The 20465-nt window shown below is 50.9% G+C and overlaps 1 protein-coding gene across 4 annotated transcripts in view; it reads left to right on the top strand.

The window, feature by feature from the left end:
• The first annotated feature begins 5987 nt into the window (after positions 1 to 5987).
• Positions 5988 to 20465, top strand: part of PPM1L (protein phosphatase, Mg2+/Mn2+ dependent 1L) — a 125309-nt gene continuing 110831 nt past the window's right edge. For all 4 annotated transcript variants that reach the window (XR_010304450.1, XR_010304449.1, XR_010304448.1 and 1 more), the window contains exon 1: positions 5988 to 6920. Coding sequence is in view for 1 of the 4 variants with exons in the window: in XM_064152955.1 (XP_064009025.1) it covers positions 6522 to 6920 (399 nt within the window). In the remaining 3 variants the exon portion in view is untranslated. The remainder of the gene's footprint in view (positions 6921 to 20465) is intronic.

Here is a 20465-nt window from a genome sequence, read left to right as displayed (position 1 = left end):
CTAAATCCTGAGGCAACAGGAAACAGAATCCAGTGAGCAAGAACAGAAACAGGCCCCAAAGTTTAGCATCCCATTGAAGAGCAGAGAATAGAAATGTTATGGATTTCACTAGCAGCTTTACAAGGAAATGTCCAGCAGAGAATCACAGAATGGCTCAGGTTGGAAGGGAGCTCCAAGCTCATCTGCTCAAACCTCCCCACCCTGCACAGGGACACCTCTCAGCTAGACTCCATTGCTCAAGGCCTCATCCAGCCTGGTCTGCAACACTCCCAGCAAGGAGGCAGCCACAGCCTCCCTGGGCAGCCTGTGCTGAGTTTTACCACCCTTTCACTGAAGAACTTCTTCCTCAGCTGCAGTCTAACTCTCCTCTGCCTCAGCTCCAAACCATTCCCTCTTGGCCTGTCTCTAGACACCCTCAGCAAAAGTCCCTCTGCAGCCTTCTTGCAGGTTCCCTTCAGGCACTGGCAGGCAGCTCCCAGCTGCCTCAGCCCCACACCCCCAGCTCCCTCGGCCTGTCCTCACAGCAGAGCTGTTCCAGCCCTTGGATCATCTCTGTGGCCTCCTCTGGCCTCTCTCCAGCTGCTCTGTGTCCTTCTGCTGGGGGCAGCAGAGCTGGAGGCAGGATTGGAGGTGAGGTCTGAGCAGAGCAGAGCCAAGGGGCAGAATCCCCTCTCATGCCCTACTGCCCATGCTTCGCTGACTGCAGCCCAGCACACAGCTGCCTGCTGGGCTGCATGAGGGCACTGCTGGCTCCTGCATAGAATCACTGAATCATAGAATCAGTCAGGGTTGGAAGGGACCACAAGGGTCATCTAGTTCCAACCCCCCCTGCCATGGGCAGGGACACCCTACCCCAGATCAGGCTGGCCAGAGCCTCATCCAGCCTGGCCTTAAACACCTCCTGCAACCAGCACCCCCAAGTCACTTTCTTCAGGGCTGCTCCCAACCCACTCTGCACCCAGCCTGGATTTGTGCCTGGGACTGGCCTGACCCAGCGGCAGGACCTTGCACTTGTGCTTGCTGATCCTCACTTGGCTGGCACTGTCCAACTAGATGACCTTTAAAGGTCCCTTCCCACCCAAGCATTCTCTGTTTCTTCGGTTCTCTGCCTCCACAGCTTGTTGCTGTGTGTAGGCAGCAGAAGGAGCTGTTGAGCAAGGAATGGTTTCCCACAGCTCAGCTGGTTACATCGTGTGTAATTAGCAGGCTAATTTGTGATGTTGACACAAGAATCACTCAGTCCTTTGACAAACGAAGAAAGGTCAGAGTTTTCTCCCTCAGCCAAGCCAAACGGAATCTTTGGATAACAGCTCAGCTCCCAAATACTTATGAGGTCCTCACGTCTGATTCCCAGTGTTGGAAGTAATGTGATTGAACCTTGGAGCAGTGTTTCTCCACTGGGGAGAGCTGCTGGGGTAAGTACTGCATGATCCAGCCATGGAGTGCAGAATGAAACCCATCCGTGAGGCTGTTGGTTCAGATCACTGGACTGGCTCAATGCTGCTTTGAATTTTGCACTTAATGGCACACTGGTGCAGAACTTGGCCATCATTCCTGTATTATGAGTATTAATTAGGGCCAGTTGCATTTCAAAGGCTGAGCATTTACATGGATTACTTTGACAAGAGCCTGTCGTGATGACAGCTGCTGCCCCATTGCCTGTGTTTAGCAGAGCAAGACTTTGCTTGTTCCCTACTGGCTCATCTGCTGGTTCTTGTTGGGGTGATCTGAACTCTTCCAGGTCCCATTTTCACAGCAGGGATGTGTTTGAAATATCTTCCTTATGAGAGGAGACTGAGGGAGCTGGGGCTTGTTAGCTTGGAGAGGAGGCTAAGGGGTGACCTCATTAATGTTTTTAAGTATGTCAGGGGTGAGTGCCAGGAGGACGGAGCCAGGCTCTGCTGGGTGATGCCCAGTGACAGGACAAGGGTCAATGGGTGGAAGTTGAGACATAGTGAACTTGAGGAGGATTTTTTCCCTGTGAGAGTGACAGAGCACTGGAACAGGCTGCCCAGGGAGGTTACGGAGTCTCCCTCTGGAGATATTCAAGAATCATCTAGATGTGTTCCAGTGTGATCTGCTCTAAGTGACCCTGCTCTGGCAGGGGCCTGGACCAGATGACCTTTCAATGTCCCTTTCAGCCCCTGACATTATATAATTCTATACCTTAGAATTCTATACCTTATATAGATTTCTATACCTTAGAATACCCCCTAGTCTCCTCCCCTCCAAGCTCCAAGCCCCAAGCCCCAGCTCCCTCAGGCTCTCTTCATAACAGAGATGTTCCATTCCCTTCAGCATCTTTGTTGCTCTGTCCTGGACTCTCTCAAGCAGTTCTATGTCCCTCTTGGGGAGCCCAGAACTGGACATGGTACTCCACATGTGGCCTCACTACAGCAGAGCAGAGGGGCAGGAGAACCTCCCTCAGCCTACTAACCACAGCCCTTCTAATACACCCCAGAATGGCTTTGGCCTTCCCGGCCACTCCAGAGCACACTGCTGGCTCACGGCCATCCTTCCATCCACCAGGACTCCCAAGTCCTTCTCCTCTTCACTGCTCTCCAGCAGGTCAGTCCCCAGCCTATAGTGACACATGGGATTGTTCTTTCCCAGGTGCACAACTCTACACTTGCCCTTGTTGAACTTCATTAAATACTCAATCAAATCAGTCCTAATGGACTGCTCCAAGCTACCATGGAACATCTTCTGCTCTTGAGAGTACTGAGCAGAGAGAGGAGCCTAGATCTGGATCACTTGTTGGACAGTGTGTGGCTACTAGTCCTTGGCAGCTGAAGTAATCACGAGGAGATGCACTGGTGGCTGGAAGAGTGATTTGTGCACTCTCTGGCTCAAAACCACTTTATTTAACTTGGCAACCCCATGGTCTGAATTCAACTTTCACACAAGTGACTGTTCCTTGTCTGTACTGAGCTCATTAAGTTGATAATTAAACAAATAGTGAATGAGTTGATGGTAGTGAGCAGGAGTCTGTCATCCCCCACCCCATTTTTATGTTTACTTTATCTTCCATTACACATAAACCTCAACAGAATTAAAAGATGCCATACCTCACATCCTGGGTTCAGTTTTGGGCTCCTCACTTCAAGAAGAATATGGCAGGGCTAGAGCAGGTCCAGAAAAGGGCAACAAAGCCAGAGAAGGGTCTGGAGAACAAAGCTAAGGGAGCTAGGGGTGTTCAGCCTGGAGAAGAGGAGGCTGAGGGGAGACCTTCTGGCTCTCTACAGCTCTCCAAAAGGAGGCTGAAGCCAGGTGGGGGTCAGTCTCTTCTGCCAAGGAACAAGTGATAGGACAAGAAAAAATGGCCTCAGGTTGCACCAGGAAAGGTTTATGTTGAACATGAGGAATGATTTCTTCCCCAGAAGAGTTGTCAATACCCGGAACAGGCTGCCCAGGGCAGTGGTGGAGTCCCCATCCCTGAAGGAGTTTCAAAGATGTGTGCTGAGGGCCATGGTTCAGTGGTGACCTGGCAGTGCTGGGTTAATGTTTGGTCTCTTGTAGCCCAAGTGACGACTTTGTGGTTCCAGAGTCATTTTCCCTTAGCAGCCACATACAGATTCCAGCAGGTAGAATGAACAGCACACCAGGGGCAGTCAGGCAGAGCAAAAAAACAGGGAGAAGAAATCAACCAAGGGCACATATACAGCCTGTGTTGTGTTGTGATGCAAGTGTCTCAGGCATGCCAAGGTACAGTCTGGAGAGACCAAAGCTGAAGCTGTGTTCAGACTGAGAAGTTCTGCTAGGAAGGCTCTGTGGACTGAGTCTGACCAGCAAGCTTCAGGCCAGATGAAGTTCGTGGTAGCAAAAACATGACTTCATCGATGTAACTGTTTGTCGCAGCCACAATTAGTCTTGTGTGTCCTGGAAGCACTCCTCAAGCTGGCTGTTCACTCAGCATCACGCTAATTAATGCATGCTAATGAAGTGCTACATACCTCAAAGATTTAAAGCAGTATCAGCCTTACACAACATCTGTCAGGAACTTGATTGCTTCTCAGAGCTGGATGTAAAAATCAAGACACAGAAAAGGCTTAACTCATTAACTTTGGGTTAGCTGGGTTTGGGTGTCTTTGGAGGGGAAAAATCAGTCAATTATGTTTCTGCATGACTTGGATGATACCAAAAGTCCAAAAGAGAATGGGAGCTGCTTGGATAGCACATAGCTGAACCATGGCTGAGAGGCAGCTTGCTGTAGTTTTCACTGAAGGCAGCTTATTGTAATTTTCACTCCAAATCTCAGGCTAGTTCTGTGCTTTGCCAATTTCTTTTGAACACCTTTCTTCCACGTTTGCCTGTTCTGTCAGCTGCCACAGGCCCAGAGGTGGGGCGATGGGTTTTGTCAGCTGCTAGACCCCCAATCTGCCAGCTGGCTGGAAATCACTCAGGCTCATCTGCAGCCCAGGCACCACACTGAAATGTTTACATTGCTTCTGCTCACGCAGTCACAGATTGTAATTTTCAGTGCTGATCAGTTAGCAGAAAGCTGCAACTTACAGAAATGGGGCAGAGAGAATACACGGTTGGAGTGTTACTGAAGCACAGAATCACAGCGTGGCAGGGGTTGGAGGAGACCTCTGGACATCATCCAGTCCATAACCATCTGTAACAGCAGAGGCACCCACAGCAGCTTGCCCAGGACCGCAGTGTCCAGGTGAGGTTTGGAATCTCTCCACACAAGGAGACTCCACAACCTCTCTGGGCAGCCTGCTCCCAGCTTGCAGCGCCCTCACACCAAACAAGTTTCTCTTCCCGCTCAGATGGAACCTCCTGGCATCCGGTTTGTGCCCTTTGTCCCTTGTCCTGTCCCTGGGCACCAGTGACAAGAGCCTGGCCTCAGCCTCTTATCCACCCCAGCCTCTTCTGACAAAGGAAAGATGCAGGAGTGCTGGTAGAGGGCCTTACAGACCAGATGTGCCCTTTGAGGACATCTGTAGCAAACCATAAAATACCAAACTTTGTCCAAACGCTTGTTTGTAGCAGTCAGTTGATAATATGCAAACCTAATTGTAGCCAGGTGGGGGGTGGCCTCTTCTCCCAGACAACCAGCAATAGAATAAGGGGACACAGTCTCAAGTTGTGCCAGGGTAGGTATAGGCTGGATATTAGGAAGAAGTTCTTCACAGAGAGAGTGATTTCCCATTGGAATGGGCTGCCCAGGGAGGTGGTGGAGGCATCGTCCCTGAAGGTGTTCAAGAAAAGCCTGGATGAGGCACTTAGTGCCATGGTCTAGTTGACTGGCTAGGGCTGGGTGCTAGGTTGGACTGGATGATCTTGGAGGTCTCTTCCAACCTGGTTGATTCTATGATTCTATGATTCTAAGTGTCTGCAGCTAACAATGGGAGATCTGTGATGTGCAGTCTTGTCAAGGCCCAGCCCTACAGTGCCTAAGGAGAGCAGGAAGGAGGTGAAGGAGAGGCAGAGCTGTCCTGACGTCGGCAATAGAGGGGCCTGCTGACCAGAGATGGAAAAGCCCTGTGAGGAAGACTCTGCTGGCGCTCATCTCAGATAACCAGGCCTCCCCTGGACTCTCTCCAGCAGTTCCCTGTCTCTCTGGGGAGACCAAAACTTGACAGAGAACTCCAGCTGTGGTCTCCCTACAGCAGAGTAGAGGGGAAGAGAACCTCCCTCGACCTGCTGGCCATGCTCTTCCTCATGCCCCGGAGGACACCACTGGCTTTCTTGGGCCCGAGGGCACATTGCCGGCTCACGGTGACCTTGTTGTGCCCCAGCACTGCCAGGTCCGTCCCTGTGGAGCCGCGCTCCAGCAGGCCTCCCCTCGCCTCCCGCGCTGCGCCAGGCGGCTCCCGCCCAGCAGCAAGACCTGCCCCTGCTGAAGCGCCGCGGCCGCCACACGGCGGCACCACAGCTCCCAGAACCCCCCGCGCCGCCGCCGCGCCTTCCCGCGCTGCCCGCCGGTGCCTGTAGTCGATCGGCGGGGGCCGGGCGAGGAGGCGGCGGCGGCTGCGCTCCGCCCCGGGGGAGGGACGGCGCAAGGCGCGGGGGACACGGGAGACAGGTACCCGGCGGTGGCCCTGCCAGGCACCTCCTCGCTGCGACCGGTCGCTGTGCTCCGCGACGCGGCGGAGCGAGCTGCGAGAGCGGCAAAACGCGGCGGCCTCCCGCGGGGCCCGCAGGCGGAGCAGGGGCCTAAGAGCGCCCGCGGCGGGGCTCCAGCTCTCCAGGGGGGGCCGCAGCCGTTGGAGGTGCGGCACCGGCGGAGCCTTCGCTTGCCTAGCCGAGCCCAGTCGACCTGAACCGAGCCGTGCCGCGCCGGCAGGGACGGAGCAGCGCGGGGCCGGGACGCAGCCCGGTGGCCGGCAGCGGCGGAGCGAGGAGCGGCCCCCCGCCCCGGAGGAGGGAGCGGCGGGGAGTGGGGCTCGGCGGTGCCCGCCCGCCGGCTGCGCCCCGCTGGAGCATGCACTGAGTGGCTGCCTCGGCTCGGAGCCTTCCCTGCCGCCGGCGAGCGCCTTGCATGGTGTGGGGCTCCACGGTCTCGATAATAAATGATAGAGGATACAATGACTTTGCTGTCTCTGCTGGGTCGGATCATGCGTTACTTCTTGCTCAGACCGGAGACCTTGTTCTTGCTGTGCATCAGCCTGGCCCTGTGGAGTTACTTCTTCCACACGGATGAGGTGAAAACCATTGTCAAGTCCAGCAGAGATGCGGTGAAGATGGTGAAGGGCAAAGTGGCCGAGATCATGCAGAATGACAGGCTCGGAGGGCTAGACGTGCTGGACGCAGAGTTTTCCAAGACCTGGGAGTTCAAGAGCCACAATGTGGCTGTCTACTCCATCCAAGGCCGGAGGGATCACATGGAGGACAGGTTCGAAGTGATCACTGACCTGGTGAACAAGACTCACCCTTCCATCTTCGGGATATTTGATGGGCACGGAGGAGAGGCAAGTGCTTACCCGGGGAAAAAAACTAAACCAAGGGGCCGGTGGTGGGGGAGGATTGTTACAGGGCGAGAAACGAGGGTGTTCTCACCCACCAGGTTTCTGTGGTTGTCTTGAGGTTTTGTTTGGGGGGATACTCTTGCTTCTTGCAGATGTAGGAAGGAGATTTCTAAATAAGGGTGAAGAAATAGTCCATTCATTTTGCCTCTCTCTTCCCCCCTTCCATCCCCTTGCCTCTCTCTTCCCCCCTTCCATCCCCTTGCCTCTCTCTTCCCCCCTTCCATCCCCTTGCCTCTCTCTTCCCCCCTTCCATCCCCTTTCCTCTCTCTTCCCCCCCCTCCATCCCCTTGCCTCTCTCTTCCCCCCTTCCATCCCCTTGCCTCTCTCTTCCCCCCTTCCATCCCCTTGCCTCTCTCTTCCCCCCTTCCATCCCCTTGCCTCTCTCTTCCCCCCTTCCATCCCCTTGCCTCTCTCTTCCCCCCTTCCATCCCCTTGCCTCTCTCTTCCCCCCTTCCATCCCCTTGCCTCTCTCTTCCCCCCTTCCATCCCCTTGCCTCCCCCCCCCGGTGCGTGGTCTGCCTGATATAAATGTGTTTATAACCCCACTGCCCTTTACAGTAGTAAAGGTTTAATTGAAATAGAAGCCGTTGGAGGTGGCTCTTACGTGCGTGGAATAACGACAACGAGCACAAACTCCCTGGAGTCATCTTTTGTTACAGCCAAGTGTGGTGTGATCTGATTTTGGCACAGGGCTGCTCCTGTCAGCAGTGGCTAGAGAGGAGCCCTGCGTGTGTGCAGCCCTGAAGCCGGTGTGTGCCGAACTTGTCCTCCCTGCACTTCGCTCCAGTGGGGACCATTGAGTTGCTGAGCGCTGTGTTTGTGAGTCGCAGGGAGTTCTGAAGTGACTACAACCGTGGTGTTGTTGTTGGGAAAGCCGGCAAAGCTCATCTTGAAACTTGCTGGTGTTCAACCTCTCAACTGTCTGTTTTTTAGGCAGGGCGATTTCCTTCTGTGCTGTGTAATTAGCATTGCAGCTTGGTGCGATGCTTGGCTTTACTTCAGCTGACAAAGGTGGAAGCTAGGGCTGCCTCCGCGCTGAGGGCTGTGGTGTATAGCACAAAGCACACGTTTCGTAACTGGGGAGAAGGACGAAGGATTTGTCCTTGTGTGACAGATCAGCTCGAGCAAGCACGATGCTGGCTAGGAGCTAACCGTAGGGCTTTGGCCGGCCAGATGGAAGCTGCAGAGACATGGGCAAGTTTTTCACGGGAGCGCTCTGCCAAGCAGGGGCAAGGCAGCGAGAGAGCTGGCGTCTTCTTCCAGCTGCTTTCACGGATCAGGGAGTCAAGAGTCCTTCCTAGAAAAGCATTGGCAGTGACCAGACGCTAATGGAGCACAAGGGTGGCAGCTGCTGTCCCTCTGAACCTTGCGAGTGCTGCCTGAAAATTCCAGGCCTCAGGCACAGAATCCAAAAGCTGCTCTCCTGCTGCCTGCACGCTCACGGAGGGAGGCAGCTGTCTGTCCTGCTGCTGTCTCAGGGTGTTTTGGCCCCTGAACATGCTTCAGATGCTTTGGCTATTGAAAGTCATCAGCTTCCTGAAGTCTTGCTTTCCTTTTCATGCCTGCTTTCAGCTGGGGCACAGCTATGCCAGCTCTTTCTGGCATGGTTGTGGCTGTTGACTGTCCCTTGGCCTTCGAGGAATGCAGGTAGAAATGTTTGTGTGTCCCCAGCTAGTACACATCTCCTGAAGAAATACTGCCTCCCAGCAGTGGGTTTGGTACATCTGGCTTTTGTCCTCAGAGCTTTCGGACAAGAAGGTGCCTTGAGCTCTGCCTTCTTCCCCTTTGCTGACTCTTGACAGTTTTCCTTCTCTGAGACTGTTCAGCCGAAAGCAAGTTTGCAGAAATATCTGTGTCATGTTCTCAAGGAGCATTCTGAGGTCATTATGGATAGAGGTGTGGTGAACACTCTTTGACTTGGGTGTTGGGAAATGCCCTCTGATTTCCTTCTTTCATTTTCTGTCTGGCTTGCTTTACACTTGGCTGCCAACTGAGTACATGAAATAATCCCAAACCAACACTGAGAAAAGAAAATTGATGAAGAGTGTACCCTGTCTGCATTTGGTTTGTTGTGAATCTTGGAATTTTTGCTGTAAAAGATGATATTGTGGATCTTGGGATTCCATCTAGGAGATAACACTAATGATAAGACTGGAACAGTGGGAAGCTCGTTTGGCTTTTGCATTCCAATTCCTCAGATAGAGGGATGTTCTCCTCCCTTTCTGCTCTGCCCTGGTGAGGCCTCATGGGAATATTGCATCTAGTTCTGGGCTCCCCACTTCATGAGGGACAAGAATCTACTGGAGGGAGTCAGTCCAATGGAGGGCTACAAGGATGCTGAGGGGACTGCAACACTGCCTGATGAGGAGAGGTTGAGAGCCGTGAAGCTGGTCAGTCCGGAGAGGAGAAGGCTGAGAAGGGATCTGATCAATGTCTATAAATATCTGAGGTCTGGAGGTCAGGAAGGAAGGGACAGGGACAGCCTCTGCTCACTTGTGCCCTGGGATAGGACAAGGGGCAGTGGATGGAAACTGCAGTACAGGAAGTTCCACATAACATGAGGAAGAACTTCTTGACTGTAAGGGTCCCAGAGCACTGGCACAGGCTGCCCAGAGAGGTTGTGGAGTCTCCTTCTCTGGAGCCTTTCCAGCCCTGTCTGGATGTGTTCCTGTGTGACCTGTGCTAGACTCTCTGGTCCTGCTCTGGCAGGGGAGTTGGACTGGAAGACCTCCAGAGGTCCCTTCCAACCCCTAACATCCTGTGGTCCTCAGAGAACTTGCTCTAATTGATTCAGCAGCAAAACAGGAGGCTTTTTCAGAATGAGAAGCTCTCATATATAAGGGTTAGCAGGGCTTTCTCCAAGCTATATGCATTTAGTATCTCTGCCTTATCTCTCTAATGAAATGCCCAAATGTACTTAGTGACCTTTACCCTTACAAAAACAGATGCCTAATCAGCAGGGACATAACTGGCCTTCAGTCTGAGATTTTTATGTTCAGCTGATCAGAAGAGCATCAGCTGTGTGCAAAAAATAAACTGTGAGGAAAAAAAACAACCCCCAAACCACCAGGTTTTAATCCCAGACGGTTTTGTAGTTCGGAGTAGAAAAGAGGGAAAGGAAAAGGCAGTGCAAAACTTAAGGCTCTTATTTAATCCATTGTAGGTAATGTTGAATTTCAGGTCTGTTTGAAGTGGTTTTCTGGATGTCTTGGGTTATTTCTTCGTGTTTTTAAGAGGAATGATTATGTGGAACACTTTTACCTACCTATACAACAAAGCCTTTCTGAAAGTTAAATTGTCCCTGTGGGCTGCCATTAGATTTCTGTATTTAAAGAACAAAGAACTGCTCATCTCTTGAGTTGTGTGTGAAACAAACTGTTCTAGATGGGGGGAAAAAACCCTGAACCCTGATTTTCCCAGCAGACACTACCACAAACGAGAAGCTGGATGAATTCTTTCCAGCTCTATTCAAGGGAGTGTGTCTCCATGAATTACTTCCTGCCATAGCGTGGTGAAGTGGAAGGCTAGAAGAGCATGAGTCAAGTAACATCAATTACTCTGCAGTGCTAATTTATGATGATTTCTGGGGTTTGCTTCAATATTGCCAACGCTGTGCATAAATTTTGCTTCTCTGTTGTGTCACTTCCTCTTCTGGCTTACAATTTTAGCCTGAATAGGTTGGCAGCCGTTTACTTCAATCCTGTGGCTGCCTTGAGGAGGAAGCAATAAGCAAAATTAATTATCACAAAATCACCAACTGTTAGGGGCTGGAAGTGACCTCCAAAGCTCATCCAGTCCACCCCCCCCCCGCCAGAGCAGGATCACCTAGACCAGATCACACAGGAACACATCCATACAGGTTTTGAATATCTCCATAGAAGGAGACTTCACAACCTCCCTGTGCAGCCTGTTCCAGGGCTCTGTCACCCTCACAGGGAAAAAATTCCTTCTCATGTTTCCATGGAACTTCCTATGCCTCAACTTCCACCTAGGGCCCCTTGTCCTGTCATTGGGCATCACCCAGCAGAGTCTGGCTCCATCCTCCTGGCACTCAGCCTGCACATATTGATAACCATGAATGAGGGCAGCCGTCAGGCTCCTCCTCTCCAAGCAGCACAGCCCCAGCTGCCTCAGGCTCTCCTTGTAAAAGAGATCTTCCATTGCCTTTGGCATCTTTGTGACTTTGTGCTGGACTCTCTCAAGCATTTCCCTGAGGTCCTTCTTGAACTGAGTGGCCTAGGACTGGACACAATATTTCAGATGTGGCCTCACCAGGGCAGAGCAGAGGGGCAGGAGAACCTCTCTCGACCTACTCACCGCAGCCCTTCTGATCCTCCCCAGGAGGCCATTTGCTTTCTTGGCTACCAGAGCACATTGCTGGCTCATGGTCACCCTCCCTTCCACAAGGTCCTTTTCCCCTCCAGCAGGTCAGTCCCCAGCTTCTACTGGTCCATGGGGTTGTTCTCTCCCCAAGTGCAAAACTCTAACCTTGTCCTTGTTGGTGTGCTCCTACTTTGTTTTTGGAAGGTGATGATCCTTCACAGATAAAACTCAGTACCATGGGGTGGAGTGCAGTCTTCCTTTGATAATAATAATGATGCTGATGATAATAATGAAATTATAATGATGATTATGATGATAATAACAACAATAATAATAATACAGAAGAGGTAGAGGGCAGAGAGGTAGACTTAGAACTTTCTGCCTCTTGTCTCAATTAATGATTTTGGCCAAAGAAGTCTTCAAGGTGGTCCAACCTTGTATCAAGAGTAGAGAAGAAGGTGTTGGTCTGTTCTCTCATCAGCTTCTTTATAAGGCTTAAAGATGGCTTGACTGGTTTTGTTGTGTTGGGGTTTGGTTTTCTTTTCTCCCCTTCCCTTCCCCTTTTCCTTTACTTAGAAGTTTACAAGCTCTCTAGACGGGGAAATTAAGAAGTGCCAAACTATCTAAACACTGAAATAACAAACAATGGGCTTGAAAGCTGAGCCAAAGAAAGGGTGGCTGCTTAATCAGCATCCCAGCATGTCGGGGGTTGGAAGGGACCTCTGCAGATCATCCAGTCCAAACCCCCTGCTAAAACAGGGCACCCACAGCAGTTTGCCCAGCAGCACAATGCCCAGGGGGGTTTGGGATCTCTCCAGACAAGGAGACACCACAACCTCTCTGGGCAGCCTGCTTTTTTTTCCTTAGGATGATTTAACTCTTTTAACCAGCAGTTACTATCAGATTCTTTCCTCAGATATGTAAGGTTTAAGCACTCAGTTTAATGAGATCTCAGTATTAGACAAGAACAAAGTAGCAGGGTTGCCATCTGCAGTTTTATGGTTATGGCTCTGTTGCATATCATTGGGTGGTTGTTTTTTTCCTGCCCCTGTGAAGTGCAGACTTTAAAAATAATACCAGTACTAGCTGGTACTTCCTATATAGTGCCTGTGCTTCTTTGCAGTCATAAAGTGATGTGGATAATGATGGTGGGAAATTAAAGCTCACTAACTGTCTCATAAAATATGCTTTGCTCCTTCTATTTGCCTTGGCCTCCTTTGATAGGAACGTGGCAGAGCTTGTCCCTCCCCGTCCGTGGCTGTGGAGAAGAGCCTTTGCCTTGACAGAATTAGCTTTTAGAGTCGTTGCTGCTGTGGCGTTTCAGGATGCAAAATGCACGTTTTGAGTTCTGTTCCTAGTGAAGGGAAAGATTGGGCAGCTTAAATGTGAAGGGAAGGGCTCGACACTAGAAACGGTGAATGCTTTTAAGCACAGAGCGCTTCCTGTGCCCCAGGACCTTGAAATCAGTGGCAGGGGCTCTTGGCAGAAGTCTCTGGTTGCTGATTAACTGACAAGAGAGAAAGGAAAAAAAAAAGGGAAAGGTCAGAAAGAAGATAATGGTGAGAGTCCTTCAGAACCTTGTCTGGCACTATGGAAACGTGGCTGCTGAGGTAGGCTTGGAGGAGAGGGCACCGTGCCAGCTGTGTTTAAATGAGCTGCTCTGCGATTGGAGAGCAAGTACTGGAAAGCAGGATGAAGTCCTTCTTGATTCACAGGAGTGAACTTGATGTCCTCCTCAGGCCTGTTGCAACAGAGTAGGCGAGGGTGGGAAGGAACATCTGGAATGCTGAGCACCACAATAGCTGCTGTGTGTCGTGTCCTCCTGCAGGGAATGGGAGAGACCCAGAGACGGGTCAGAGAAGGCCACCCAAGCTGCTGAAGGGTCTGGAGAGCAGAGCTACAGGGCTTGGGAGGAGCAGCTGAGGGAGCTGAGAGTGTTCAACCTGGAGAAAAGGAGGCTGAGGAGAGACCTCATTGCTCTCTGCAGCTCCCTGAAAGAAGGTTGGAGTCAGGTGGGGTTAGTCTTTTGCCTTTGGATCAGGTGATAAAAGGAGAGGAAAATAACTGAAATTGTGACAGGGGAAGGTTAGGTTGGAGATGAGGAACAATTTCTTCACTGCAGGAGTGGTCAGGGATTGGCACAGGCTGCCCTGGGAGGTGGTGGAGTCCCCATGCCTGCAGTGCTGAGCAAATGTGTGGGCATGGCGCTTAGGGACTCGGTTTAGTGGACATGATGGTTTTGGGTTGATGGTTGGACTGGATGATCTTAAAAGTATTTCCCAACCTTATTAGTTATATGATTCTGTGATTAAGTCCTCAGTGAATACAAACAGGTAAACTACCACCAAATTACCAAACATGAGGATATCAGCAAGAGAAAACAACTTCGGTTTTCCTAGAATGGCTTAGGGTTGAAAGGGACCTCCAGGTCTGCTCATTCGAATTCCAAACCTGTTCCTCTGACATTGAACTACTTAAGCAAACTTAGTGCTGCAAATCTATCTGTCATGCTTTTGAGTAAAAGCCCTTAAGGATTAATGGCTTGAGATTTTATCACACAGAAGAATAAATCAAACAACAGCTTTGAGTTTCTCTGGCTGCTGTAGCCTGCTTGTAAGGTGAACTCTTTGAGGCTTTGCAGTTTGTAAAAGGAAACTGCTGGCCTGGTTTGCCTTTTTAAGTCAGTTCCTTCAGTTGCTGATTTAGAAGCCTAAATGTTTGAGTAAATATTTACATAGGTGAGGTCATGTTGATATGCAAGTCTAAATCTGCTTCTAAATTCCACCACTGGCCTAAAATACAGTCCCAAGTGATCTAGAGGAATATTTCTGGCAGTTTGTTCCACGTTTTGATCCTTGGCTCTCGTGTTACAAGGTTGCAAAAACGATTTGAGCTTTAGATCACAGAATAGGTGCGCTTGGAAGGGATCTTTGAAGGTCATCCAGTCCAGCTCCCCTGCAGACAGCAGGTACAACTGGGGCAGGTTGCTCAGAGCCCCAAACAACCTGACCTGCAATGATGCGAGGGATGGGACTTCTACCACTACACTGGGAAACCTGGGACAGGCTTTCATCATCCTCAGTGTAAAAAGTTTTCTCCTTCTCTCCAGCCTCAATCTGCTTCTTTCAGTTCAAACCATCTCCACTTGTCCTGTCCCAACAGGCCCTGCTCAAAAGTCTGTCCCCAGCTTTCTGCTCAGCTCCTTTAAGCGCTGCAAGGCCACCAGAAGGTCTCCCTGGAGCCTTCTCTTCTCCAGGCTGACCAAGCCCAACTCTTTCAGCCTGGCCTCACAGCAGAGCCCTTCCAGCCCTGCCAGCATTGCTGTGGCCTCCTCTGGCCCTGCTCTAACAAGTGTGCTGTGGACTCCAGAGCTGCCCCAGCACTGCAGGGGGGGTCTCAACAGAGCACAGCAGAGGGGCAAAATCCCCTCCCTACCCCCTGCTGCCCACACTGATGAGGATCAGCCCAGGACACAGCTGGCTCTGGGATGAGAGATCTACACTTTATGCTCTTTTGATGCACAAAGCTGTGAGTTAAAATTGATTAAAATAGCATAAAAATATGTAACTGGGGATGGGAGCTGCTGTGGCTGCCCTTTTCAGCTGTATTGTTGGTGGAACATTGAGGCTTTTGCAATTCTTACAGAAACCAAGAAGTCAATTAGCATGAAGTGCACTCTGCCAGCTCAGCCTGGCTCGACACTTCGTGTTTGATTCTTCCATGCTTTTGGGTTATTAAAGCTGTTTTCAAGTTTCTCAGTCAACTTGAGCAACTCAGAGTGCTCTGTGGGATGTAGAGTGTAGGGAGGATCCTGGGCTGCAGCAAAAGCGTCAGGCCCAGCAGGTTAAGAGAGGAGATTCTGCCACTCTGCTCTGCTGAGACCTCACCTGCAGTGCTGCATCCAGCTGTCAGGTCCTCAGCACAAGAGAGATGTGGACCTGAGGGAGTGGGTCCAGAAGAGGCCACAAAGACAATCAGAGGGCTGGAGAACCTCTATGCTATGAAGACAGGCTGAAAGAATTGGGGTTGTTTAGCCTAACAAAAAGAAGGCTTCATGGAGACCTTAGAGCAGCCTTCCTGCAGAAGAAGAATACCTGAAGAAGGCTACTTCTTCAGGTACTACTTCAGAAGGAGAGCTGAAGAAGGGACTTTTGATAAAGGCTTGCAGTGACAAGGTGAGAGGCAATGGTTTGAAACTGGAGTAGGGGAGATTTAGGTTGGACATCAAGAAGAAGTTCTGCACAATGAGAGTGATGAGACACTGGAACAGGATGCCCAGGGACATGGTTGAGGACCTGTCTGTGGAGACATTCAAGATCTAGTTGGAGGTGTCCTTGCTGCCTGCAGGGAAGTTGGACAAGATGACCTTTGAGGGTCCCTTCCAACCTGATGCAAGCTGTGAATCTGTGCACAGAGGGTAGGAGGACAGATTTAGACTGGAGATGAGGAATACATTCTTTCCATTGGGGGTGGTGAGACACTGGCACAGGTTGCCCAGGGAGGCTGTGGATGCTCCCTCCCTGAAAATGTTCAAGGCCAGGTTGAATGAGGCCTTGAGCAAGCTGGGCTAGTGGGAGGTGTCCCTGCCCATGGCAAGGGGTTGGAACTGGGTGTTGAAGGTGCCTCCCAACCCAACCCGTTCTGCAGTTCTGAGTGTTTGTGTCCCTGCTCTTGCTTCATGGTCAGAGCCCTGCAGCTTGCCCATGGCTGGCACTGGAGAGGATGTGTCACAGGGATCTTTGGCCCGTGGGTGTTGGAGTGGCTGACGCTTTTTAACTCCACACCCTGCAGTGAGCAGCACATCCCTGGTTACAGAAGACATCTCTAAGGATGGATCCAGGCTCAGAAATAAGCAATGGCTTTAAAATGTGCTGATTTCTGCTGCTGAGCCTGTTAAGCACAATGGTGAAGACTTGTTGGTTAGTCCTGCTTCACCCTAGTGCCAAGAAGAAACATGAAATACAGCCTAAGGGCAGTAGGCTTTGATCAATCCCATTCTGCATGTCTAGAACTTGAACATTTCTGTGTTTCATAGCATGAAGAAAAGTGAATTTGGAGTTTTCTGCCACATGGGGTTAGTTAAAACAGCTCTAGATCTCTTAGTACCCTGCTTCCAGTAGCTCTTTTGGATCAGAACAGTATTTCTCCTTCCTCCTTGTTAAAGATCTCAATATTTGTGGTGTAAGTTGTTCCTCAGAACTGAAGTTTGACTTCTGGCAGTTTCACTTTCCAAACCACCTCCTGGCACACAGATGCTTTGTTTTACTGCTGTCTCCTTTTTGCTGCTGGCTGCAATTTGCTGTAGCAGTCCTGGCCGTGCAGTGGTTCCTGCCTTCCCGTGGCCTGGATCTGGCACCTCTGAATTTTCCTTTGCTCTCAGGACTCTTCAGCCCTATCCCTCTTCATCTTACCCATCTAATTCCACAGAAGTGAAACTGCCAGCAGTGCTGCACTGTCCACCAGCCCCAGCAGCCCTCGAATGTGCTGATCTCTTGGGAAGTGGTCACACATGAGACAGGTCAAGTTTTGTCACCAAGAAAGGTAATCCAGAGCTGCCTGACACTGATAGTTCTTGGCTTTCAAGGTTCAGGGCTTGCTCTTCACTTCAAACACAGCATGAATCATAGAATCAGTCAGGGTTGAAAAGGGCCACAAAGGTCATTTAGTCCCAACACCCCTGCCTCATCCTGCCTGGCCTTAAACACCTCCAGGAATGAGGCTTCCACCACCTCCCTGGGCAGTCTGTTCCAGGGCCTCGCCATCCTCATGCTGAAGTTCTTCCTAACATCCATTCTGAATCTGCCCACTTCTAGCTTTGGTCCATTCTCCCCAGTCTCCTGTCACTACCTGATAGTCTAAAAAGTCCCTCCCCAGCTTTCTTGTAGCCCCCTTAAGATATTGAAAGCCCACAATAAGGTCACCTTAGAGCCTTCTCCTCTCCAGACTGAACAGCCCCAACTTCCTCAGTCTCTCCTCACAGCAGAGCAGCTCCAGCTCTCTGATCATCCTCGTGGCCCTTCTCTGGACACCTTCCAGCACATCCATAGCCCTCTTGTACCAGGGGCTCCAGAACTGGATGCAGTACTCCAGGTGGGGTCTTGCCAGTGTGGAGCAGAGAGGGAGGATCAGTTCCCTGAGCCTGCTGCCCACACTTCTCTTGCTGCAGCCCAGGCTCTGGTTGCTCTCTGGGCTGCAGGTGCGCACTGACAGCTCATACTGAGCTTCTCGTCCACCAGCACCCCCAGATCCCTCACCTCAGGGCTGCTCTCAAGCCAGAGAATGCTACACTGTTTTGGTTTGATTTGGACTTTAAAGGTCATCTAGTTCCAACCCCTGTGCTATACACAGGGGCACCTCCTGCTAGACCTGCTTGCTCAAGGCACCATTTGATTTGGCTTTCAACGTTTACAGGCTTGGAACCTCCATAGATTCTCTGGGCAGCAGGTCCAGTGCCTTACCACCCTCAATGGGGAAGGATTTCTTCCTAATATCTCATCTAAACTGAGCTTCTTCAAGTTAGAGCCATCACCCCTTGTCCTAAATACTGTTAGACATGGAAAAGGGATCAAAATACTTCTGAGCTCCTTCTGTGCTGCCCTTGGCTTTGAATCCATGCCCTTGAAAGGAGAGTTCCCAAAACTAATTTGAGGTCAGCAGCTGCTCTAATTCTGCACAGAGACTCACATGCCTCTAGCTCCACTTCTTAACCATAATGTTTGTTAAAACCTTGCAGGCTTGGAATGTCTCCAGAGAAGGGGACTCCATAATATCCCTAGGCAGCTTGGTCCAATGCTCTGCCACCTTTATGTTTATCTGGAACCTCCTGTGTTCCAGTTTGTGTTCATTGCCTCTTGTCCTGTCACTGGACACCACTGAGAAGAGGCCAGGTTGGATGAGGCTTTGAGGAACCTGGGCTAGCAAGAGGTATCCAGTTCTGGGCCCCTCAGTTTAAGAAAGATGTTGAGGTGCTGGAACGTGTCCAGAGAAGGGCAGCAAGGGTGGTGAGGGGCCTGGAGCACAGTCCTGTGAGGAGAGGCTGAGGGAGCTGGGGGTGTGCAGCCTGGAGAAGAGGAGGCTCAGGGCAGACCTCATTGCTATCTACAACTACCTGAAGGGAGACTGTAGCCAGGTGGGGTTGGTCTCTTCTGCCAGGCACCCAGTGATAGAACAAGAGGACACAGCCTCAAGCTGTGCCAGCACAGGTTCAGGCTGGATGTTAAGAAGAAGTTCTTCCCAGCAAGAGTAATTGGCATTGGAATGGGCTGCCTGGGGAGGTGGTGGACTCACCATCCTTGGAGGTGTTTAAAAGGAGGCTGAATGAGGCAATTAGTGCCATGGTTTAGTTAATTAGAAGGTGTTAGGTGATAGGTTGGACTCTGATCTTTAAGGACCTCAAAGCTCATCCAGTTCCAACCCAGTGCCGTAGATAGGGACACCTCCCACTTGAACAGGTTGCTCAAGGCCTCATCCAGCCTGGTCTTGAACACCTCCAGGGAGGTTGTGGTTCACAGAATCACAGAATGTGATCCACATCCTCCCTGGGCAACCTGTGCCAGTGTCTCCCCACCCTCACTGTAAAGAATGTCTTCCTAACATCCAGTTTAAATCTCCACTCTGCCAGTTTAAACCCATTCCTTCTCATCCTGTCATTACAAGATGTATTGGTCTGATTTAGCTTCCTGGAGCTCAAATACCTAACAGAACAATACAATAATAGGATACCTTCCCCTCTCCCCTTTTTGGAAAGAAAGGAATTAGGTGTAGAGAGAAAAAAGTGATAAAACACCCAAAATAAAAACTTGCTTTGATCTGGAAGTTAAAAGAAAAAGCTTTAACAATAAATAAAAGGTATTTGAGGTAATGTGAGTTCCAAAAAGGTATAGGGAAGGGAAACAAGGTACAAAATATATGTGCAAACACATTGATAGCAATGGATGGAGGTAGATTCAAGAAGAGGTTGTCCCACCGTGTGGTAGGGTGGCCATGGGGCAAAAGAGGAGCAGCAGGATCAAGGGTGGTGCTACCCAGCAGGCAGGGGGGGCAAAGAGAGAGAAACAGGAAGTTCCTCTGTTTTTAGAGGGGGTCAAGACTGGCAGTGGGAGTGGGCTAAGCACTACGCCTGGGGTCAGGTTCAGACCACCCCCAGGAGGGTTAACCCCGTAGACAAGACCTTGTCAATAGCCCCTCCCCAGCCCTCCTTTCAGATACTGGAAGGCCACTCCAAGGCCTCCTCAAAGCCTTCTCCTCTCCGGGCTGCAGAGCCCCAACTGTCATAGCCTGTCCTCATAGCAGAGCTGCTGCAGCCCTCTGAGCATCTTTGTGGCCTCCTCTGGACTTGCTCCAACAGTTCCATGTCCTTCTTGTGTTGGGGGCTCCAGACTGCACACAGCACTCTGGTTGTCCATCTCAGCCATTGGGGAGGTCCTCGTGGGTGTCTTGGGCCCCAAGAAGACGCAGAAGGTCCTGTACAGTGGTGCTGGGTGCTCAGCCTACATCTCGGGCAGGATTCCAAGGATAAGCAGTGCCATGAGCTGCTGTCACCTCGTGGGGCACATCCCTGCTGATTAATGTCATCTGCATATTCACAGGGCTGTATGCCAGCCCCAGTTTGAAAACCTCTGGAGTAGGTCAGGAAAGTAGGTCCCGTGCCTCTCCTTTTGAAACAAGGAGTAGGTACCAGTGAGGCTTGCTCTTTTCTAAGGGGAGATCTCTTTCTCCTTTAGGCAGAAGACCTTCTGGCTCTCTACAATTTCCTAAAAACAGGTTTGAACCACGTAGAGGTTGGCCTTTTCCCCTTGGATCAGGTGGTAGAAGGAGAGGAAATTGACTGAAATTGTGCCAGGGGAGGGTTAGGTTGGAGATGGGGAAAAAATTCCTCGCTGTGGGAGTGGTCAGATATGGGAACAGGCTGCCCAGGCACGTGGTGGAGTCCCCATCCCTGGAGGTGTACAAGAAGGGTCTGGCCGTGGTGCCTGGTGCCATGGTTTGGTGGCCATGATGGTGTTGGGTCGGTGGATGGACTGGATGATCTAAGAGGGCTTTTCCAACCTTATTAGTTGTATGATTCTATGGTTAAGTCCTCAGTGAAGGCAAACAGGTAAACTACCACCAGATTACCAAATATGAGGATATCAGCAAGAGAAAAACAACTTAAGTGTTCCTAGA

This window comes from Pogoniulus pusillus, chromosome 13 (genome assembly GCF_015220805.1).
Source record: "Pogoniulus pusillus isolate bPogPus1 chromosome 13, bPogPus1.pri, whole genome shotgun sequence".
NCBI lineage: Eukaryota > Metazoa > Chordata > Aves > Piciformes > Lybiidae > Pogoniulus > Pogoniulus pusillus.
Note: the sequence above shows the minus strand (reverse complement) of the source record. Positions and strands in the feature narration are given on the sequence as shown.